This window comes from Mizuhopecten yessoensis, unplaced genomic scaffold (assembly GCF_002113885.1).
Source record: "Mizuhopecten yessoensis strain PY_sf001 unplaced genomic scaffold, ASM211388v2 scaffold10603, whole genome shotgun sequence".
NCBI lineage: Eukaryota > Metazoa > Mollusca > Bivalvia > Pectinida > Pectinidae > Mizuhopecten > Mizuhopecten yessoensis.
In genome coordinates, this window is record NW_018408629.1 from 734,419 (window position 1) to 760,124 (window position 25,706).

Below are 25,706 nucleotides of genomic sequence, written 5' to 3' on the forward strand. Positions count from 1 at the left end.
AACATATATCCTGTCGCCTGCGCACATACACACATGCACGCATACACAACACACATGGAGACACGTCCTTAAATGACCTTAGCTGTTATAGTAGGACGTTAAACAAAATAAAACCAAACCAAACCTTTTTTGCAGTTTACAAGAAAAGTCATCAATGAATTGATACCGATTCTCGCTAAATATATCATGCCGCTTTTATCAACATCAGCTTATAAAATGTATCATTTAAGCTTGTCGTGGAATTATTGAATGTCACAAAAGTGTTTGATATAGACCTACACGTATAGGTCAAATTTTTAATTTTCCAGCATTGTTGAACATGGGACCTGGTTTGAAGAACGATGATGAGACATCACAGTTGGGAAATGCAATTTGTGTTTATGTGAATTATTCAATTTCTTGATGCAATCAAATGCTGTATTACAATGTTATTAAACGAAGTACAATATTTGTCGGTCATAATAAGGCACTATTGTCACACAAATTGGGTCATTGAATTGTTTTTGATCGTTTAAAAAAATAATCTTGGATACAGCCCTGATGAAGTTTAAGTATTTTTCTAACCCTTTTTGGTCGTCATAACATATTCATCCGTAACTATCCTCGATACGCCGATCCTCAATACTCCAGAGGTTACGCCACGCTCTTTGCACCCCTGGAATATGTCAGGTAAAATTGAAGGCTCAGTGTACGGTGCCTGATTTGTACCATTTCGTTGTTTCGTTTGTTTTGTTTCTTTGATATTGTTTAACGTCCTATTAACAGCTAAGGTCATTTAAGGACGGCCTCCCCTGTGTGCAAGATGCATGCGTGTAGTGTATGTGTGTGTTTTTTGAGAGGCTGCGATATGCTCGTGTTTGTCTCCTTGTGATAGCGCGGAACTGATGCCGACTTTATAGTGCTACCTCACTGAAACATACTGCCGAAGACACCCAGCAGGACGCCCCACCCGGTCACATTATACTGACAACGGGCGAACCAGTCGTCCCACTCCTAATTTGCTGAGCGTTAAGCAGGAGTATAAACTACCATTTTTAAAGACTTTGGTATGTCTCGGCCAGGGGACAGAACCCAAAGCCTTCCTCACAGGGGCGAACGCTCAACAAATGGCCAAAAGTGAGGCATTTTCAATATATTTTGCACCCAAAAACCCCTCCCCTACTACACTTTCATTTATGGGTGGGTTCATATAACCACGGACTTAGATAATCTAATTCCGTGATATAACATATAAAAAAAAATACGCATCAAATCACGACCTAAATATAGAGTCTGATTTGATGCTTGCACAACCTTCACATTAAATTTTATGACGTCATGATTTCGTCACAGCAGCATTTTTGTGTAAACGTCATCAGAAATGTCGTCTTGGCAGCCATTTTTCAAGAATTCTTGATTTGCGTTAGTCTATTTACTTAAAAACTAAGGTAAATACAATGAGTTTTAAAGAAACAACTTCTTATAATGATAATTGATTTGCGTAACTCGATCAGTGCTGATTTAGATACTGTGCAATATATAGAATGCGGACATAAATTTTACACCGGCATTTCTTGGCTTTGACAACCAACCATAAACAGGGACGTATAATGTCCCTGCCATAAATTAGTTGTTTCGTGGGGAGACTTGAAAGACAAGAAACCTTAACACCTTTCTCTTTTTCATTTCTCATGTGCAATTCGTTTCGTTTCTATCTACAGTTGGCGATATACATCATCTGTTACTCGGTAATGTATTGTCGTCGGCTTATCCTTGGACGAAATGTTTGTGTGTGTGTCCAACTAACAAGAGGTCTCAAAGATTTCTACAGTATGTCGCAAGCCGTGGGCGACAACAAGAATAAGGTGTACAAGGTGGTCTTAACAGGTGGTGAGTATCATAATGACAATTATAACGTGATCAAGGAAAACATTGTAACTGGGTCCCAAGTTCTGCACGTGGTCGCTCGGGTTATGTTTCTGGCGCTAAATTAAAGGACACTCGAGAAAGAAAGTATGGTTTTTTATCAGCACGAAAAGACAGGTAATTGACAAATATATCGAAACCTTAAATAGTGATGTAGTGGAAAATCAATACATCAATTACAATTTGATTAAATAATTCGCGAAGGTAACGACACTTTTTGTAGGGTTACCTCCCCTGGCTATGATTGGTACTGAGTCTGAGATTAGCCTTAGGCCTATCAAACATTTTTGTAAATATTAAATTTGATAAACATAACATGAACTGTGCATTGTCGAAAAGTGCATTTTTGATTGTTTGACATAACCACAGCAGTTATATCATGATTGAAAGGAAGGTTTAATTGGGATTCATATCTCAAAAAAGGTTGACCTACACGTGCACTAATTATAAGGAGGCAGTACCCAAGTCGGATCACTTTTTGCAAAAATACTTATAAGTAAATAAATGTGTCAACAAAGTAGTTATAACAACGATGTAGTCTTAGAGCCATGCACCATTTTTTGATTACAGACAATTAGTTTTTAAGTTCAAATAGCACAAGAAAACGTAAATCAAACTCAAATGTCAGTGTTTTGATAAGTTTTAAAAAAATGGTGCATGCGACAACTTAGCATTCTGTTTTGGACTAATGGACTATAGGAATTAATTCACACAATATAAATTCTTTTTAGCCTACCATCATCTGGCTATTCAAATCACCCTTCGTCCGTCGTCCGTCCGTAAACAATTCTGGTTATCAGTATTTCTCAAGAAGTACCAAGGGATCTTTCTCAAATTTTATATGTAGGTTCCCTTTGGTCCTTAGCTGTGCAAGCAGTACCTGAAATGGACAGTTGCCAATGGTGATTAAAGTCTTGCTCGGGCGACCAATGGTTTTCAAAAAAGAGGTAGTCACTGGCCCAACAAAAATAGTTTGGGCGCTCGAAAAATTTATGAAAAAAAGAAATTATAGTCCCTTCCACATAAACTGGGGGCAGTATATTTTTCAGTTGTCATTACTCCGATTTAAATCGAACCGTCAGTGATTTAGAAAATGTGATTTTTTTCCAAGTTTTCTATATAAATATGGCCAGGGTTTGGGCCACCAATATGTCATTTGGGCCTTGGCCAGTGCTTCAAATTTTTTTATTGCCCATTTTCTTTTTGGACTAGTCAATGCAGGTTCCCCACTTTCCTTTATTGTTTTCATGTTTACTTTTGAAACTGATCAGTTAAACAAAATGGCCTACCGACAGCCATCTTCGATATGACATTGAAGGTTTGTTAGTACAATTTCTCAGGAATAACTTGAGGGATCTTTCTCAAATTTGATATGTAGGTTCCCCTTGATCCTTAATTGTGCATGTTATATTTTGAGACTGATCATAAAAACAAAATGGCTAAAGGAAGAACTAAACAGATATTTCTCATATTGCAATGATCGATTCTATTTCTTTCACATTAAGTACAGTACTAGTAAATATGTGAAATGACAAACTCACTTTGAAGGTTGGCTTTCATACACGTCAGTATTAAGTTAAGATAAAAAGTTACCTCAAGGTGCATTTACTGTTAACATGACTCGATCAAACAGATTAGCGGAAAGAAGAGAAAAGATCGAACTGACAAAGAAATAATTAAGATGGTACAATGGTGGGCGCCAAGATCCCTCTGGGATCTCTTGTTTTACATTCAGGTGTGACATTTGCAAAGAATATTTACCACAGTTAAAAGATTTGTTAAATAATTTTGTGAAATTTGAATTGTTAACTTCTACATTTGCTTCCTTAATACTTCTCGGACTTACTGTCCTGACCCGAAGCTTTAGAAATATCTTATACTCATATATCAGACATATGATATGATGGTACTAGTATAATATATATATTTATAAGTGTAATTATTTTTGTTACATGTATCTATAATAAATATATCAAAATGCTTCATGATGTTTTAGTGTCCAGAGTCGTCATCAAACACATAAGTCGTTGACTGAAGGTGTCCGTTACACCTCACTATGTTTAACAATATTTGTCATAAAAATTATAAAGGTCATCATAATTTGTTATATGCTGACAAAAAATATTCATTTGAAGCGTAAGATACTGCAAAATTCAAGCCTTGATCTGATTTGGGTCCGGACATTCGCAGAAACCGGAGATGCTGATTGGTGACTACAAAGCGTTCTATAAAAATCTCAAGTGAGCCCCGGGTGCTAATTTCATTTGTAAGAACACCCATCGATATTCTTCCTTTTGATACAACCATAAGTGAATATTATTCCTCTTCAGATCTTCAGAAATTGCGGGTGTGACAACTCTGTGCTAGCTATAAATTATATGAAATACCGTGGTAGCACATTACATCCCTGTGGACTGTATGTTGCTTTACTTCTGGAAGGCATAGGATAAAGTACTTTATAGATGGCTGTTTATGAAACTAAAGTAATGAAGTGTTTATGGACCAATCTATTTATTGCATTGATATCCAGCTTATTCAAATTGAGTGACCTTAGGCAATGTCGTCCAGCTGAAGGATCACTCCTCAAATTCTGCTAAGTTACTTTAGGAGTTCCACCCCAAGGAACAGTTTTGGGTCCATCATTGTCCAAATGATCAACAACTAGATTATATATGTGATCAACTGCCTGCAGTATAGGAAGATCAAAAACAGAAGAGGTTCAGACAATCTAGATAGCCTCAAAAAAGGGGGGGAGGAAGATTGGATGATTATGTTCAATTAAGATATTAAAGTGTTTGTGTCTATCCAGATCATCGACAAATGGACTTCACTTGAATGTGACTGCATTGTCTGTGACACCCCACTCTGAAATGTAGAGATGGCAACAAATCTAGATTTAAACATCAACCAGAAATGAACTCAGATGATCATGATACTTTCTTTTTCAAGAAATACCAGCAGATTTTGAAAATAAATAAAAAGTTAACATGAAATCTACAAGCCTTGCCTCAGCCCTTTGGATCAGGCTAATAGATATATACGTTGTACATCATTTGCCAACTGATACAAATCTATGTTTACAAAAGTGTGTTATGTATTATCTGATGATTTACAGTTAGCTTCCTTATTTGATGTTCCTGGTATGAGTGGTTTCTTGGCCTGAAGCCAGAGCTGAAGCGTGATGGCTTATTAATATTATAAAGCCTGCAGAATGCTGCTTTAGTGTCAGTGAGCAGCTCTGCAACGGATAATGCGATAACATGCATGTTGAAATTAACTATTAAAAATACGTATTCAGCATTAGTGCAAGTCGCTTGGTGCCACCACATCTGAGCATTTAAATTGAATCCTATGGGATTATCAGACAATTTTTTTATAGGAAAGTTTGTTTAGTTGTATCAAAGACATCAATATATAATGTGTACTAGTATGGGTGTACATGTATGTATCATATTATATGTATGTATGCATGTATATAAAGTTTTAAACCGTTGATAATGTTTTGAGGTATACCATTGGACAATATACACTGAAGGAAGTGTTCCTTACAGAAATCAACCTGCAACTAAGGCTAAAGAAAAAAAAGGGTTTCACGTTTGACCTTTTTTTCTACAAGCCCAAACTTTTAATTTTGTCTGATCACTTGTACATGTGATAGATATCGCGATGGCGGGACACATTTAGTGATAGACCAACCAAACTGTTATCATATGTATAGTTGTATTGTACAAATAGATGTTTCCAACTTTAGATTCAAGGAGCTTTAACTAAATTATGTAAAAACCATTAATATAAAATTAAAAAAACTGTTACAAAATATAAAAATATTAATGATAATGTTTTCGTTCATCAGGGAGGATAAAAGGATGGCATAAAATTCAATCTAAGTTTGACATATATCTGGTTTTGTTTTGCTTAGATTGTCAGTTGGTGTTGACAAGTTCAGAGTATTATTAAAGTTTAAAAGATTCCTGTTCTGTTTAGATATATATGTGAAATTTGTTTAAAGATTCAATACAATAAAATTATTATCTACTGAAACTAAATTGCTCAACTATAATGAAACCTAAAACCTAAAATTGAATTTATTTGGCCTTAATTAACTATCACTTGTCAGTTGTATAATGTAAGTACATATATATATGTATGGCATTGCATACATAAATATTTACTAGTGTTGTTCAGTAAATACATGAGTAATAAAATTTAATGTCAAGAACTTGATGAACTGGGTAAATGAGGACAAGGACTCGTCATGATTTAAGTATGTACAGAAAGAACATGTACACTTTGAATTAAACTTCAAGGGGAACATTTTGTTATTTGGAACAAAAAATTTAAGTTAAATTTTCACTTCACTCGGCTGTTTGTTACAGGAGAAAAATTGATAAAAACAATATTTGAAAAATTATAAATTGGTTTTGGATAGCTATTAAAAATATTATATATATAGAAAATGACATTTCATGGATATGTACAGGCCTTTTTTTTGTGGCTGAATATGGGCCAGTTCCCCTCTCTAATTTTGGCATTATTTTCCCCTATTTCATCTTTATTTCCCCCTATTTCAGTTTAAAAATTCACCCATTTGTAACTAAAATACTACCACATGAATCTGGCTTGGTTCCATTTTTAGTTCACCTGCCCGAAGGGCAAGTAAGCTTATGTCATGGTGCGGCATCCGCCATCCGTCCTCGACGGTCAACTTTTCCTTTAAACAACTTCTTCTGAAGAACGGACAGGCCAAAAGTCATGATATTTGGCTGAAAGCTTTGTTGGTAGGAGCCCGACAAAGTTTCAGAACTAAAATGACCTTGACTTACTTTCAAGGTCACAGGGGTCAAATATGTCAAAAACATCAAACGTCTTCTGAAGAATTAAATGGTATAGAATCTTCTTATTTGGCTGATATGGGTCCCTGGGATGGAGCCCAACAAAGTTTGAGAATAAAAATTAGTTTGACCTACTTTCATGGTCACAGGGGTCAAATATGTCAAATGCTTCAAACGACTTCTGAAGAAGAACTGAATGGTATAGAATCTTTATATATGATTGATGGCTTCCTGGGATAAAGCCTGACAAAGTTTGAGGATGAGATGACCTTGACCTTCTTTCAAGGTCACAGGGGTCAAATGTGTCAAACACTTCAAACGACTTCTTCTGAAGAACTGAAAGGTATAGAATCTTTATATTTGGCTGGTGGCTTCCTGGGATAGAGCCCGACAAAGTTTGAAAACGAAAATGACCTTGACCTACTTTCAAGGTCACAGGAATCAGATATGTCTAATGCTTAAAACGACTTCTTCTGAAGAACTGAAAGTTACAGAACCTAATATTTGGCTTGTAGCTTCCTGGGAAAAGCCCAACAGAGTTTGAGAATGAAAATGACCTTGACCTACTTTTAAGGTCACATGAGGCAGATATGTCAAATACTTCAAACAACTTCTTCTGAAGAAATGGAAGGTATAGAACCTTAATATTTGTTTGGTTATATCCTGGGAAAGAGCCCAACAAAGTTTGCGAATGAAAATGACCTTGACCTACTTTCAAGGTCACAGGAGTCAGATATGTCTTATGCTTAGAACAACTTCTTCTGAAGAACTGGAAGGCATAGAACCTTAATAATTGGCTGGTTATTTCCTGGGAAAGAGCCAAAAAAAGTTTGCAAATGAAAATGACCTTGACTTACTTTCAAGGTCACAGCGTTCAAATATGTCAAACGGTTCAAACTACTTCTTCTGAAAAATTAAAAGGCATAAAAATATAATATTTGGCTGGTGACTTCCTGGGATAGAGCTCACCAAAGTTTGTGAATGAAAATGACCTCAACCTACTTAAGAGGTCACAGAGGTCAACAACATTTTAAAGGATTTGTTCTTTAGTTCTAAAAGAAATGGATTTATAAGATTTGGCTGGTAGCTTTTTGGAATAGAGCTAACCAATTTGAGAAGGAAAATGACATTGACCTACTTACAAGGTCACATGAAAAAATATGTCGAGCAACTTCTGAAGAAGAATCAAAAAGCATAGAATCTTACAATAATATTTTGCTGGTAGTTTCAACAGATGGAGCCAACAAAGTTTGCGAGGGAAATATTTTTAGTGCAATATAATATTTAATGAGAATATTTTGCTATGACTGCTTAAATATTCAGGTGAGCGATACAGGCCCTCTTGTGCCTCTTGTTATCCAATTTTCCATCAGTTCCACAAATGAGTGATTTATTTCATTTTCCCGGTGTTGATATTAATTGTCGCTCCTGATATTTTAAAATCTGTAATGAACAGCGAGAAACAAAATTAAAGATGTAATACATGTCCCTACTCCTACTCTCCCCCTGGCCCGGCCTGCAGCCCTCGCTGGATGGGTCATGCACCTGCAGCGCATATTTTCCCCTATTTCAAAAAACATTACTTACTTTCTATTCCTCCATTAATCCCCGCATTTTTAGTAGTTATACCCCCGCAACAAAGTTAGGAGGGGGGGGGGGGGGGGGGGTGGTATACGGGGAATCACCCTGTCTGGATGGCTGTCGTCTGCAGTAACTTGTCCGGAAAACTCCTCCTTAATGTACAGGTGGATTTCATTGAAACTATGCATGAATGATCAGTATCTTATGTAGTTGTGCACCAGCATTTTAATTTGGGATTTCAACCCTTTTTGATGGAGTTATGCCCCTTTTTGCGAAATACTTGTCCGTACAACTACTTCTTAACGAACAGGTGGATTTCATTCAAACTTTGCATGAATGATCGGTATCTTATGTAGTTGTGCACCGGCATTTTAATTTGGATTTCAACCCTTTTTGATGTTACCCCTTTGTGCGAAATAATTGTCCATGTACATGTAACTCCTCCTTAACTAACAGGTGGATTTCATTGAAACCTTGCATGAATGATCGGTATCTTATGTTGTTGTGCACTGGCATTTTAATTTGGGATTTTGACCCTTTTTGATGGAGTTATGTCCCTTTGTGCGAAATACTTTTTTATTTTTTTTATTTTGTTTTTGTTTTTAATAAAATAGTGATTACCATAACTCATTACTGGTGGGAGACTATATTGCTTTGCATAAGTAAGCCTTTAGCGTACAGTTCTGGTTTATATAGGAGCGGGGGTATTAGTTAGCCTTTACTTACAGTTCTAGTTACTTTTTGTTAGTAGACTTAAGAAGAGAAAAATCTGTGTTCCCCCTAATCTAAAATTTGGGGTATATTTGATACACTTTCAAGATTCTGTACCCCTAGGTCCTACGTTACAATTATGGCAATTATTGAAAACCGAGGGTACAACCACCTGTTTTGTCAGTAAACAAAACTCATGTGGGGGTTTCTGGGAACTTTGAATGTAAACATTTCTTGATTTCTGAAGGTAAGATACCTAAACTTTGGTACCTGTCGTTATAATATACTATCAATAGTATACAACAACATTTATATAGTGCCCTATATAATTTGGAAAATGACTCGGAGGCGCATAAATATTGATGGTAGCTACATGTAGTGATTATCCCTTTAAAATTTTGTCTAAAGAAATTTGCTTGTTACTTTGTAGGAAAACACCAGTGATGGTAAAAAAAAAATGTAAAACTTTATTTTACAAAAATTATGAAACAAGTTATCTCAACTTATATTGATCACTCTTGTTGGTCCGTTGTTAGCCTGCGTGGGTCTTATTGTGGCAGGAAACCAGATAGGCAGGTGACCCCATTCCTTTTCACGTCCAATCGTGGAATCGAACCCCAGCCGCCTTGGTGAAAGGCAAGTGCGCTATCCACTGCACCACCCGATAGTACCCCCGTAGACTGTATCTTTTTATCAGTACCATTATGAGCAGTTTGAAGAGAAAAAAAAACCAGAAACCATTACCACAAGATATTTGACAAGATATGCAGTGTTTTCAATGTATACCTGTATGCACGGATTTGCCTTGTTGTGCCAACAATGGATTCGACTTTTTGAATAACTTTTACACATACAACACAGTTCTATTATTAACATAATATAAAGGTATATTCATGAAAGAAATTTTAATTGTACTATGATTTGTGTATTTTAATTCAAAAGTGAACTGTGTTTAAATGAAGAATAGTATTTAGTGACAGTACTGTATTTGATCTGATAAACAGCCATCCCGTTATCCTTTTTCTGGTTTGAGTATCTCATCTATTCACTACTTTTTATTGACTAACTTGATAAAAAATCTCTTTAAAATTATTATGGTTATCTTTTTGGGGAGGTTAGAACTATAATCGCTTAGGGAGCTTATTAGGTTATTTAAAGTAATACAGTTTTAGATCTAGACTGCTTGACGGTAAAACTGGATTTTGGAGAAAACTTTATTGAATAATTGAAATTTCGTAGGGTCCCTTTGAAATTCTTTTCTTCAAAAGAATATGGACTGGTATAAAGACCCGCTTAAATGTATAGTGTACTGGAAAAACTGTATTGAAACTTAATCTAGCAAGTTTTGATGATCCAAACGCAATGCTGTTTATATATACCCCATGCTAAAAAATATACATGTTGGTTACCTGTTAAATGTGTGAATAAATACTTTTTGTACGGTTTATAAAAGACAGTCACAGTGATCTGGACTTCTTTTTAGAACTGTGCTTCCTTGAAAATCACCTAAAAAGTTCAGGGTAGCCACAAAATATTAGTGTAGGTAGATATACGGTAACTGGCCATGGAAACAACATGTTTTATTTGGCCTAACTAGTGTCAGGCTTGTATATATATATATGGACTTCAGACACACACAAAAAATCATCTAACAAAACATTTATTAGAGGACCAAGGTTTACGATATTGATTATTAAGAAGTGTTTTATCCTGTGGGTTTGAAATTTGTTCATGTCTAGCTAGCAGTGCTTGATTTAATTTCCCAACTGCCATTATTCAATTTTTTTCCCCAATGCATTGGAAAGTGTAGAAAATAATCTAAATCTTGAGCTACTTTAGTGCGGACCAGTGAGTGTTGTACAGCACCAGATAACGTGAAGACTAGATCAATTTTTCTAGCACCTTAAGCTTCGAAAACCAATTGTTCAGTTCAGTGAGCAAGAAACACATGTATTGATCTGTTATATTACTCGACAAACATTACGAGGTGATGCTGGATTGGTTTTTCCTTTCAATAAAAATACCTTTCTAGAAATTGCTATAATCTACATACACTAGCTTAAAGTAGGTATTTTGAATTGTTTTCTCAAATTCTGGAGTTGGTTAAAATCAATTTTGCAGCAAATTCAGTTGACAGTCTATAGGTAGTCGATACTTCATTAGATCTTCTAGCTAGATCCATCCCTGCGATCCCCGATTGAATATACAGTATATATATATATGTGTACATCAAGAGTAAGGTTGAGAAAGCTAACAATACTTACATGTGACAATGCACAGTGTACAACAGGGCCAGGTTATTTAAAACCAGAGCAGCTTAGTTGACAAATTAGAGTGAATTTATCTCTGATATTTTCAAAAATGTTAGAATAATAACACTTACACTTTACCATTAACTGTTTACAAATAAAAATAAAAACATCCAAAGAAACTAACTGTAAAAATTTGTTTTAAACTATTGCTAAGCTAACAAGGCTTTGGTCATTGGTGCTATTTATAAGCCAGTAAGGTATAATAAACACTTTAATATGTGTAGACATTAATGTTGGCAGCACACTTAAGGTGGCTCCACACTTTCGCAATTAACCAGCAAAATTCGTTGAAACTTTCATATAATGGTTATGCAACTAGATAGAGTGGATTTTATGAAAATCTAAACATACCGATAGTTTGGGGACATTTTTGGAAAAAATACCAAAAAATTGAATTTTCGTCAATTTTAATATTTTCCGTTTTTTTTTGTGTGTGGCATTGTTCGGATCAATAACAACAATAATAAAATGAAAAGAAGCATTCCTAATTAACCCTACAAATATGTTATTTATCGCAAAATATGTAACACATGTTACACATTGAATTTGTACGGATAAAAGTGATTATCTACAAGATAAAAGCAAACAGGACACAAAGATCTATACATATAGAATGGGAAATTGAACAAAATATACACAATGGCTTTATAATTTATTTATTTTATATTTTACAATCACTTTGATCCGGGTGAGAGTTATCTTCCTTGAAAAAAATCGGAACTTTTTGCAGAGGGATGACATTTACACAATGACAGTTGTCTCTGTCTACATATAACAAAAATGATGGAAATATATCAAAAATATGGTATCAAAATTATCAATCTATTGTTCTTTAATGGAACCTAATTTACCTCAGTCATGTACACTTTGGACATCATTCCACAGTCCGCTAACTCACGGTATATTTATAATTACATGTCAGGTACATATGTGACCAGAGGCTATCGCATGGTATGCCGTTCTCACGTGCACTCACACATGCATTTCATAGGTATCTTGATATTTTACAAAACATTATTTTCACAGAGTAAGTAGACTACATTTGTAAACACGATTTAATCGACAGAGCGAAACTCCCTCAGCTTATGAACTCGTGTAAGCACGTGATATGCACATATGAGGTTGGTACGTCCGCATTCCATGTGTTTCCTATATGACCTTCTTGAGGTCGTCTGGTCTCATGTCACTGTCTTCCCGTGAGTCTGTTTATGTCAATGAATTGGAAAGCTTTATTCCTGAAGTACGTGTGATTATACATTTCCCGGTAAAATCTCGATATCGGGTGTTGACATATCATCGGCACGCACGTGTACTATTGTTTACCAGGGGCCTGTTCGTTTATGCGGAACAACCGGTTTGAGCGTTTATGAATGTAACAATTTCGGGTATAAATCCTGGCGGACCTGCAAATGTGTATGCAGGCCTTGCAAGGCTTTCTCAAGGCTCGCCTGAAAGCAGCATCAGATTACTAGGTTCGACCTTATTTAATAAACGAACAACAGTGGTCCGATCGGTTTGACCGTTTAAACGAAAACGGCCCAGGTGTTACTATAATTTGCACTACGATATTGAATGCCCGATACGCAATACGGAAATGACATCACGGTGTACATGCACATTTCGATCAAGATCGTTGAGTCTGAGCTGTACTTTTTCCGGAAGTACGTCACGAAAATAGACGCTGATGACGATGTGTGGAGCCACCTTAACTTCCAAATATCATAAAAAACTTTTTAGTAAATATATATGCATTTATGCAATGTGTTTTAAATCTGAGACTGTGAAATTCACTTGCTATACTAGTATATATTGATCATCGTGTGTGAATAATGATAATCAAGTGTTTAAATTTGTTATTGAATTGAACGGCAATTCAGATCATAGACAGATGTTAATTAGAATCAAGAACAAGCCAGGATTTGTTTGATACATTTGTAAATCAGATCTCAACATGTACAACTGGCCTACATGTATGTAATGTGGTGACTGTGAAAGATGTCTACACATTGAATACCCATTGTAGGGAGATCTCCCACATTGGGCTCCGGGGAGTTTGAATTGGCAACCCTTTAAATGTTTTGTTTACCTTCAGGCTTAACATGTTTAGACAAACTGTTACATGTACATATATATATATATATATGTTTTCTAAAGAATGACTTTCCATTCCATGTTACTGATACACTTTCTCATCTGTTAAGTGGGACAGCATCACAAATGAATAGTTGTTCCCATATATAACCTGTTCATGCAGTATTAATATGGGTTTATATAATGACAAAATACATGTTAGCAGGTGGTTCACGTGCATCCAGCTGGCTATATATCAGAAACGTAAAGGCTTAAACTCCGGTATCAAATAGTATTCCACTTATTAAATGCAGCCACAGGGACATGTCGCATGCTGTATAATGGAATATGTATTACTTTATATACTGTGACGCCCACTTATCTTCTTTTACAAAGCGTATGACATGTCCCTGTGAGTGCACATGCTCCATATTGTACATAAATTATACCCACACCTTGTCTTGTCTAATTATAAAATATCTCACAGACCGTTAAGTACAAATGAAAAGACAAGCACAAACAGCGGAGTGCGAGATCAATAGTTGGTTCACCTTGAAGTTCAGCATCCGCAATTTGATGGATTCCTAAATATAAATGAAAATCACTCCAGTCTGGCTGTAAATACAATACATTTCCAGTACACACACAGGCATACACACATAGGAAGATATTAGCAAGGTGGCATAGGACTAGTTGTTGGCGCCTGATAAGGCAGCTCCTGCGAATTCTTCAATATTGTATTAATATATATATGCCAATTGTATTGACTGTATTAAATTGTATATCTATGTACTGTAAAGCACTTTAAAGTGGCTTATGCTAGCTAGATAGGGCGCTATATCAAATGTTGTATATTTATTTATTTTAAGAGTACCGGTAATATTTATTAAAACAATCGACAAGATGACCATGACACCATCAACTATGCTACACAAAGTTATCATATTTAAAACTAAATATAAGGGCTTTCACAATATATCGGAAAACAGGTATATCGCAATACACGGGTACATCGTATTGTACCACAATACAGAGATGAAATATTGCTGTATCGCAATTTTTTTCAAAAGCATATTTTTATTTATCTGCTTGGTGTTTTAACTTGCAGATTAATACAAATTCTAACAGATATGCCAATACGTATAAAGCAGGCTTTTGATATTTCAAATCTTGTAATCGATGGTTGGTTTGACAAAAATCTTAAATCTATGTAATCTATATTATATATGGTTAAGTTTGATAACATTCTGACAACAACTTATTATAAAATTGAGCACATCCTTCCTACAACTTTTTATAAAATTGAGCACATCCTTCCTATGACAATATATCGGGATACGTATCGCAATCTATTCATTCTGTATTGCAATAAATCGTGATACACTCTTGGCGTATTGTGATACCCCTACTAAATATGGTTGTCAGTGGTATGGTGGAGTGTTTCCAAATATGTACATACACGAAGTTGTCTTAGAACCTCTTATACCTGCTCAACTGCTCCAAAGGCAACTACAAAGTACAATACATGCATGTAGGGAAAACCAAGCAGGAATTTAGGTTCTGTATCTCAGAACATTTATGAGACGTAAAGACAATACAAACACAGCCTAGTAGCACTCCGAGACATCGAATACCTGTGCCATTGAAATTCTACACATAGTCCCTACATCCTCTGAGTCTACAACTAACAGGAAATGACGGAGTACTATACAAGTTACACCAACTTCATTGTACATACGTATACACCCTAACACAATTTGGGATTAATGTCCAAGGGTAAATGTTTTATACTCAGTCATTGCTGTGCATATCAAAATATTTCCTGATGATGTTATCAAACAGTTCCTGATGAATATATCTACTTTCAAACTGTCTCATTACAAAGTTATCAAAGTGTTCCTGATTAAAATAATGTTCCTGATAAAATATGTATTTAAACTGGTGTCATTAAAATTTGAAAAATAATTCAAACTCTTCCCAATATGATACATAATGTAATGTCTATATTGTACATTCAACAATCACTTGGGATGTCAAATGAGTTGAATTTGGTTAAATCTTCAGGTAGCATATTGTCTAATTGAACATATACAGACTTGTCCAAGTATTTTTAACTGATTTACACCAAGCATAGGAAAATTGTATTTTGCCTCAAAAGCATACAAGGGTGCATGAAGGGCTATAAATTGTTGAAAAAATGATATGGCCGTGACTCGTACATTAATACAATGTTGTCATTATTATAATGGTTGTATATTGGGTACATGTAAATTTTGACTGACTGGTTTTACTTTTGTATTTTGTACTATCAATATATCTATTAAACTCTTTATTATATTTCCCAACTTTTTAACAGGCAGGTTCTATCATGCATAATATATATCCAGATACTCAACACCGAGATTCGTCTCCATGTTGATTGATAAGAGTTTTGTACTATACTGTCATATCAATGTTAATGACAAAACATGAAAACACATGGTATCCGCATTTTCATGACGAGAAACCTGAATAGGGATTAATCTAGATGTACACCTAGTATGGCCTTTGTCACAAGAACTGGGAGATTGATAGAGACCGGCTGTATCAGAATACATCACTGTCAGCGTGTCATACCGGTCCCCTAGCTATGTTATTATGATGTTACAAACTCTTTTCAAATGAAAGCAAAGATTAATTTGAAATGTCAAAACATTTTTTTTTTGCAGCAATGACCTAAAAAACCATGAGCAGATTCACATCACTAGCTAGTACTGTTCAGGCCTGAAGAGAAAATGTTTATATATACAATGTACTGAATAGCCGCATGTTTTTGCAAACTAATGTGATGAATTTTCAAATTTATTTTTAAATTTTAGTATGTACTGTGAAATGTAATACATCGTATGTATGTGGTATTTAGGTTAGAGCCAACACAAGTATAATTTTACGGTGAATAGACGCAGACTTTTAAGCTATATCTATGTGATAATTATAACGAGTGAAGATTTTACAAGCACATTATCAATGATTTGATGAATATATAGTTTAGTGGGATATTTTTGGCTCTATTTTAAACCCAAATCATTACAAATTAAACAATACTTCAATTTTATTTATAACTCCTTTTCCACTGTCTTTTCGGTATGATTTTTATTTTGTAACAATTACTGTATACAGGGACAGTATATTACGTCCCTGCTGTATACCAGGAAAATTAAACTGAAATTTGACTTTCCCTTTTTTGACCTATTGTCATCAGGGCAAATTTATCATGACAGCGAACATTAGTACAGAAGCATATACCATGTATAATAATCACATGTGAAGGGTGAAATAAAAACTGGGTAAATCAGGAATTAGCTATAGTGAAGCAAGAAGGGTGAATTTTTACTGATCAGAAATGTTCTGGTACAATGTGAAAAAGGCTGGGAAGGTAATTAAATTACTGGCATTTGCCTTATTTCACAAATCTGCAGTGTTTTTTCATTTTGTATAATCGGTACATGTTTAAGACGATAGGTCATGATCAGCAGCTGATTGTTTACAATTTTTCATGTTTCAGGACCCTGTGGCGGTAAAACAACTGGACAATCACGCTTGAGCTCCTTCTTTGAGAGTATAGGATGGCAGGTCTGTGTCCTTTTACTGTCCAATCCAAACACTGCACAATCCAGAGAGTTTCAGTATACATTTCATTGATGTGAACCAAAATAGTTGTCTGATGGTTCAACTCTACCGAGTTGTATAGTGTAGGAGCATCCAAAACTGTCAGTAAATCAAGGTGTAGTCGTTATGTTCCAGCAGTGAAATAAATATGCAAGACCACACACTTGTGTTTTTCTAACGAATCAGAAAGCTCAAGTTTATTGTGCGGACGAATATATTACCGATTCCGCGCACGAGTGAATGCTTTCTGATTCGTGAGAAAAACACAAGTGTGTGGTCTTGTTTTTATCACATACCTTCCGTATTTGGTAGAGATCGATACAAAGATTCTATAAACTTTGATATTTTTTGCAAATACAGAGAACATTTCAGTTCGCCATGACGAGGATTCCCATAAAAAGTAGTTCCGGCTTGTAGGTAAATACAACATTCCGTATTGCACATGTGCAATACAGAACGTTGTATTTCATGGTCTAAAAATTGCTTGTATTACTATAACAAGATTCAACAGGTATATGTGATAAATACTAAGATTTTATAGCAGTTTAATGAATTTAAATTACTTATTATATTTTCAAACATCAACAAATTACATACGTGTAGATATACTATCGTTCTTGTTGAAAATCGCAACTGTGAACATCATTGCTTGCAATGCTCATTAATACACACTCATACATTAACAGGTAATGTCAATAAGATGAATAAGAAATAAAAATGTAGTTACTGTACTCCCACTTATCGTTATAATTAAACACATGTAATTTTAAAACCTGTCTGTTCGAAACCTCAATATTATACAGGTCAAGGCTTCAGATTCACAAAACTGTTAACAAAGTTTGCTCTCAATTATTCAAAATTGAATTGTCTGCATGCAGGGCTGTATTTGTCCAAATGTTAATTGAAATAGTAAAATATTTCAATGCATTAATGTAAAAAAATCACCACTTGAAATGAATCAGTTGACAAGATTACAACAAATCTAGAACATTTGAATTTGAATGCTTTGCCATATTTGTACATATATAATGAGGCATCACCAAAATGATTGTCTGGTGGTTTCTGTCAATTTAAATTTTAACAAGTATTTAATGAGGCTGCTGTGATCTTATTAACAATACAGTGTGCAAAAATTTGCCATTATTCCTCCTAGGTTGTTGCCGATAATTAACATGTCTACTTCTGTAGATTTCTTTCTCTGATAAAAATGTGCTAACAAATTCTAAATATAAGATTTTCATTGCAGGTTTACAGATCTCCAGAGACAGCTTTTGTACTCATGAGGTAAGATGTTCATTAAAATTGTAAGAAAGTGGGAAAACTTAAAAAAAAAAAATCATCCAAATTTTATAGTTGAGTAACCCTAATTAAATAGTGTAATTATGCAGTCGGTCCAACCACACCATAAAGTTCGACAAATAATATTGGTTAAATGTAAACACAATTTGTAGATTAAAATTTGACCACTTTAATTATGATTAAGCACTTAAATGTTTGCACTTCGTTCAATGTGGACTTGCAACAAGATAACATTTCTTTTGATAATTTGCATATGGAACATGTAGGTCCGATGGACTTTTTACCCTATTTTTGGCTATAGGTCCACTGGTCATTTCTTTTGGTCCCGGACCTTGGACTTAGGAGTTTATAGCCCCTGATAATATCTCGGAGTCTCTCGCTCTTATAAAATGGCATCGCATTGTGTTTCAGTGGGGGTGTAAAGTTCACAAACCTCTCAAGAGACCAGGGTATGTATCCAGTCTGTCTTAGACTATCATAAACAATAACATACATATGTAGAGGTTCATAACTTTATTACCTGAACATTTAAATGACAATACTAGTTGTGTGTGTCATACACTTTGTATTATCATTATTGTATGCAATTAAGTCTTCAAGATTATGAAAATTGCTCCAAAGATGCCATTTAAGAGTGTTATTTTTTCCCTATGGTTTATATATACACACGTAATTTCCCCCATGAAGAAGTTGGCAGGTATGTTAGTGCCTAATACAAGGAATATCTCTGGCTGAATATCTACTGATTCAAATTTAATTAGCCACAATATTGTGAAACTTGTAACAAATTATTTTGTTTTTATTTTTTTAGCCTACAGGTTCCAGGAGAACCTACTAAAGACAATGGTCCAGATTGAAAACACGTTCTTTGATTTAGCCAAACAATCGAAACAGAATTGTCTTGTTATTTGTGATAGAGGTCTTATGGATGCTTCAGCTTGTGAGTATAAACATTTTATATTTGATATGGCCCTGTATAGAACATTTTATATTTGATATGGCCTGTATAGAACATTTTCTTACAAATTGATGCAAGAGGATATTTTGCTAGAAGTCATGAACATTGATTTTCACTTGTTTTCATCATGATAAAAGGCATTGGATGTCATCCCACAATTGACACCATGATCTCATTTACTATCTTTAAAATGTACTTCAAATATATTTATAAATATGTTTGTGTCTTAGTACATTTATACATTGCTGTGGTCATGTACATGTATATTTTGCTTTGGCCCTGTACATGTATATTTTGATGTGGCCCTTTATATGTATATTTTGCTGTGGCCCTGTACATGTATATTTTGATGTGGCCCTGTATATGTAGATTTTGCTGTGGTCCTGTACATGTATATTTTGCTGTGGCCCTGTACATGTATATTTTGATGTGACCCTGTATATGTATATTTTGATGTGGCCCTGTACATGTATATATTTTGCTGTTGTCCTGTACATGTATATTTTGCTGTGGCCCTGAACATGTATATGTTGCTGTGGCCCTGTACATGTATATTTTGCTGTGGCCCTGTACATGTATATTTTGTTCACGGTCCTGTACATGTTTCTTTTACTTCAGCCTTGTTCTCTGTGCTGTGGCTCTGTACATGTATATTTTACTACGACTTTGTGTTTTATTCATACCTTGGTAGATGTGGCTAGAGAAGACTGGACGAGGATGAAGAATGATAATAATTGGGTTGAGGTCGACATTCGCGACAATCGTTACAATCAAATCATACACATGGTTTCTGCAGCCAATGGAGCTGAACCATTTTATACAGTTGCAGGGCATGGAACACGGCATGAAGACTTAGACGGTGCTCGGGTGCTTGACGAAATTACAGCAGGGGTATGTGATATTTTTTACAAATTATGTTGGAAGCATAGATGTTTGACTAAATTCTTAGTAAGCTCTTCACTCCCTGTTTTGTTTCCAATGTGTATGGCTTTTGTTTGTTTTAACCACAGAAGTTTTAATTTATTGAAATAAACAAATTTTCACTACACTTGTACACAATGTACTACTGATGAGTTGTGTTTTGCAAAGGACCATACAATTTTTGCATAAATTATCATGAAGATTGATTGCAACTTCCTGAATGTTAATTCAGACAAATAAAAAAACAAATGTTATATATGGGCTTATTACCAGGCACACTATATGCACAGAGAGTAAGGAAAAGTGAAGGGGGGGGGGGGGATGTTATTTCCAGGCATGGGATTATCATAGGTAAATACAGTATGTTTTGTCCGGTATAGTTTGGAGATAGTCTACGGTAGTACAATTTATTGCCGAGTGAGATCAGCTGGTCTCAATCAGGGGCTAAGATTCTGAAACATAACTCCCACCAATGCTTTAGCTGAGGTTGGGATGTTACAGAATCTTAGCCCGTGACTGAGATAACCCAAACCGACTCAGTTACAGGTAATTGTGTGTTTTTTTTGCATCTTTCAGTTTGAAAAACTATTCAATTTCACTATAGTCTACAAGAATCTCATCCAAAACCTAAAATAAAAAGCCTCTTCACTACTTAAGCTGCATTTGAATGCTTTTGTGCAAACAATGTAGTCCGGCCTTACAAAGCAGACATATTTCTCAATGTAGATCATAAATAACATCAGGAATCTAACAACATCAAAACAATACATCTAATGACAAAACAGTATATTTATAATATTGTGGTTTGTAAATTTTGAGTTATTAGCACACAGATGAATACATGGCTTAGTGAAAGTTCCGCGAAATGTAGCAGGAAAGTGCCATACAGATTGGACTAGATAGAAAAATCTAGCATGGGGTTATCATGTCGAATATCCCATGTCCGAGATGCTAGAATTGTCATTGACATTGTCTTTTGTTTTTGCAGTCATGGGTGGGACATCCCTACTTCGATGTGATAGATAACAGTACAAATTTTGAAGAGAAAATTAACCGAATGATATCTGTAAGTATATCACAACATGAATGTTTTAGAACATCTATGTACATGTAGTTTTTATCTCACCTGGTCTGCAGGATGGTTACACTGACATTAACATTCTAAAAACCCAAATCTGTCATTAACATTTTTTCAAGATGTTTCTTGGTTATTTTCGACACCACACTTTGAAGACTATAAATTGCTGTCATAATTGCCAGATTTTGTATGCGAGGACCTTTTTTGTATATACCGGTACATGTACAGAGTAATTGCCTTTTTTCATTCATGATACCAAAGTTTAAGGACTATAGTTTGCCTCTTTACGCATATAAGTGATGCTCTTCTAGAATATATCTTTTGGTAGTGCTATTTAACTCATTCATCCCTGAAGACACATTTTAACTCTTCCAATTCAAAGGCTGGAATAGTTCATTATTAAATGTCAGTGGTGAATGAGTTATAAATGGTCAGATGTGATCAATATATTTATCATTATGATTTACATGATCGATATAACTACTATTATGGTTTGCAGGCAGTATGTAACAGACTAGGAATAGATGTGCAAGACCGCCTCAGCTCCAACAGTAAGAAGAGGAAGTTCCTGGTTAAAAAAGTGGGCGATCTAAAGGTAATATTACAATCTAGTTATGTTAGAACAGTAGATCCCTCATAATGTCATTTGTTATCATCAAAAGGAAAAGTGATGACAGTGGAAATATGAAATGAAAAGTGATATAAAGAGGAAAAATAAAATGAAAAGTGATATAAAGTGGAAATATGAAATGAAAAGTGATATAAATAGGAAATATGAAATGAATTGTGATATTGAATTATGTCTGAATTACATCTTTATACATGAATTATGCAAGGCTAGACCAGGCTACACTAACATAGAATAGTATAAGACTCGTTCATGCCCAGGGGGTGTAGGATAGGGAAATTCCACCCTCAGGATTTTCAAATTTGGCAAAACCCTCGGCTTTACCTTGGGCATGAAAGAGTATTTTTCTATCATTCCAATCACCAGAATAAGCTCAGAAACCATGAAAATGCGTTTGGACTGACCACCATTTTGAAAATATAATTTTTCCCCTGAGCTTTTTAGACAAAAACAAATTAGCCAGCCAGATTTAGCATATCCCATATTTGCAAACAACATTTGCGCAGAAAAATTAATCACATCTTTCTAACATGTACGGTAAATCTAATAAAAGGTTTTAATTTCATCATGTCAACTTTTCCGCATTGCGGTATCGGACAGTTCCAAATTTGTGACGTGACATCATTGTTGGGCCATTGTGATGTCACATGGCGTGAAATGGGATGTAAGATAGAAATTTCCTACACCCCTTTCTTACCATGGAAAGCTCTATCTTTCACACAGGGAAATGTTCAAATGAGAGAAAACACTTTCCTAAATAATTTGCTGAAATCATTGTTGATAGCAGTATGTATTGTGTGGAATGGGTAGCAGAAATTCTCTTGGCCTGTTGAGTATAATAAAGTTGTCTATGCTGTGTTATAAAGAGTATTTATTGTGTAAAATTTGTACCAAAAAACCCCAAAGACTGTTATTAATATGAAGTTGTCTCTGTTGTAGAATTTCCCACAGTTCCAGGACTTTAATGTACAACACGACTACCTTGTTACCCCGAGCCGTAAGATGCAGGCCAGGATCAGGAAGAGGGGACAGCACAGTAAGTCAGGCAGTTTAAATTTATGTCTAAATTTATAAAACATCTCTTTAATACACACACACCCATCAGTGGTAACAGTTAATGTACTAAGCCATATACTTGCACCCATCAGTGGTAACAGTTAATGTACTAAGCCATATACCTGCCAACTTTTTAGATTTCCATTGGGGAGATTCTGCATTCTCAAAATCAAAACATATTTAAAATATGTGTATGCACCCCCTAGAGACAAAATAACCCTATAAAATGACATATTTTGAGTTGTTCTCTCAGATGAAATCATTAGATGTTAGAATATAGGAACAGTTAAGCAAATTCAGTGGTTGAAAACACTAAATTTAAGGGTCCAAAATTGGGAGTCTCCCTCCTAAATAGGGAGGGTTGGCAAGTATGCTAAGCATTGGAGAAGAATGTAGAAATATCTTGAAACATTTTAATATGACCCTTTACTGTTTGATTTGATTGGTTTTGGAAAATCATACATCCTAACTCGATATTTTGTTTCCAATTAGTGTCCAACCCCTACTATCATTTACTTATTAATTGGATATCATTCACATAAATTAGTTACTAGGGGTTACCAGTTTCATTTCAAGGGAAAATATAGGTTAATGTTGGGAGAAAATTTACGCTGAAGAAAATATTTCTGCAGGTGTGTTGATATGATGAAATAAAATGCAAATTATTTTTTTGTTAGACACCTGGACATATACTCATACCATTAGACGACCAGAAATCAGCAACGAAATGGTGGAACTGAGGATGGTGATATCTAATAAGGATTACAAGGTAAGTACAGCTGCTGTTGTAAGGAATAAGATGGATGAGGGCATTACAACTTGTGACAGATCCCCAATCTTCATTGTCGTTAACAACAGATTATCTCCATTACGTTGTTTCAGTCTATGGAAGTGTTAAGTTTCTCAGAAAAGTTTTGCAATATATATTTTTTAGCCGACGATCAACAGATGGTGGGCTGTCTAAATCGTTTTTCCTCTGTGTTGTGCCATTTATCAGTCTTCTACCCTTGAACAATTCCTATTATCTCTGTTTTATCAAGAAGTATGAGGTGGTTCATTTCATAGTTTATATGAAGGTTCACTTTTTCCTTCTGATCAAGCAGTTTGAAACTCCAAATAAAATAGATGCAGAACTCCGGAACAAGAAGAACTTTGAGACAGGATAATTTACATTTTTGGAAATAGTAATCAACAAAAGTTACTACAAGATAGTACTGTTGACATGACTCGATCCAAAAGATACGGGATAAAAGAGAAAGATATACAAATTATTTAGAACCAGTGCAGCATCTTCTATCACTCATGGGAATCATGTTTTAATGCCAGCGCTTTAGATTAGAAATAAAAATAGGAAAAGAGTCAGTTTTATGAGTACATAGAGGTTTGGTTGATGAAAGATAGAGTGACTTTATTGTCAAATGTGTTGATGTGTTGTCACAATTCCTTTCTCAGAACCTGTTTGCCCAGAGAGATGAGAGACACTCGTCCATCTACAAGAAGCGTCGCTGTTTCCTGTGGAACAACCAGTACTTCCATATGGACATGTTTGAAGACACTTGTCCACCAGAGTGAGTCGGCTATTTTATTATTCCGTAATTTTTTTCCATTTTAAGGAGAACAGACATTCTAAATAAGGGTCACCTCTTTTAAAATGTTGCCTTTAATGTATATTGAACCTGTCATTATACATTACCTATCATGATATACTTCTTAAGGTTTTTGTAGGAAGGGTGGTTTCTTGAGACAGCTTTTGCCCTATCACCTCGTACTTTATGCCTCCACTATTACATAAATCAGTACAGGGGTGTAAAAATTCACGTTCTCAACGCCCGGGGCAACTAGATTTTGAGCTTGGGCTAGTCAAATTTTGAGGCTCACTAGCCAGGGGCTAGAGACTTTTTATGGTAACTTACATTGCTTCTGTTCAATTTTATCATCATGAGGGTTACCAATTAACATTTTAAACCTGTAAATTTCTGCTAATTTTCTCTACAATATCTTATTAAGTGCTTAGAACACATGGAGTATGGAGTCTTTCACGCCATATTGATGATACAAGACATTCTGTTGCTTTGCACATGCATAGTAGCCACTCATCACAACATAAATAGCATTAAAGTCTATACTAAACACCAAAATGGCCCTCTTTGTTGCAAATCATTCTGTTTTGTTTGGCATAAGTAAGTAGAGTACAGAAATAAAGTTCATCTCTCCAAAAGTTGGAAAGTCCGCCATGTTTGTTTTTGATGCTTTTAATACTGGAAATAGTGCTTTTTACCAAGGGGTATGACATAGGTATTATTCCACGTTGATCTCTGACCATAAATACAAATGTTTTATTCTATAACGTTTTGAAATGTTTTTTTGACAGGTGTAAAGGCCTTGTGCTCCTGGAGACATACACTACTAAAACTGGTAGAGACCTCCAATTACCAGACTTCCTAGAGATTGAGAAAGAAGTCACCAACAATCCAAAGTTCTCAATGTTTAATCTGTCCTTAAAGGACCCCGCAAAATTTGAAAGGGAACACCTTAATTCTGTGACCAGCGAAGACGGCCTGTGACAGGGGAGATAATTACGTATACCATTGTAACATTCCCCCCGATTTTAATACCAATACTCGATGTTGTCGCTATTCATGGAGTAGATTTTCTCCTTGAAACCTCAACTCGTTCACCCCTGAAGACTCATTTGAACTCTTCCAAT

The 25,706-nt window shown here is 35.1% G+C and overlaps 1 protein-coding gene across 1 annotated transcript; it reads left to right on the forward strand.

The window, feature by feature from the left end:
- The first annotated feature begins 1,349 nt into the window (after positions 1–1,349).
- Positions 1,350–25,706, forward strand: LOC110461364 (TRPL translocation defect protein 14-like). The gene is made up of 13 exons (XM_021514810.1): positions 1,350–1,427; positions 1,701–1,869; positions 16,956–17,023; positions 18,306–18,343; positions 18,770–18,807; positions 19,170–19,298; positions 20,008–20,207; positions 21,226–21,303; positions 21,815–21,910; positions 22,883–22,979; positions 23,677–23,768; positions 24,452–24,567; positions 25,371–25,706. Exons 2-13 carry the CDS (start codon positions 1,731–1,733, stop codon positions 25,561–25,563), a joined length of 1,284 nt encoding a protein of 427 aa, XP_021370485.1. The 5' UTR covers positions 1,350–1,427; positions 1,701–1,730; the 3' UTR covers positions 25,564–25,706.

Coding starts and splice junctions, on each gene's coding strand:
- LOC110461364 (XM_021514810.1), top strand. CDS start 1,731: ATGTATTGTCGTCGGCTTATCCTTGGACGAAATGTTTGTGTGTGTGTC. Junction 19,299..20,007: donor TCTTATGGATGCTTCAGCTT/GTGAGTATAAAC, acceptor ATACCTTGGTAG/ATGTGGCTAGAGAAGACTGG. Junction 21,911..22,882: donor AAAAAGTGGGCGATCTAAAG/GTAATATTACAA, acceptor TCTCTGTTGTAG/AATTTCCCACAGTTCCAGGA.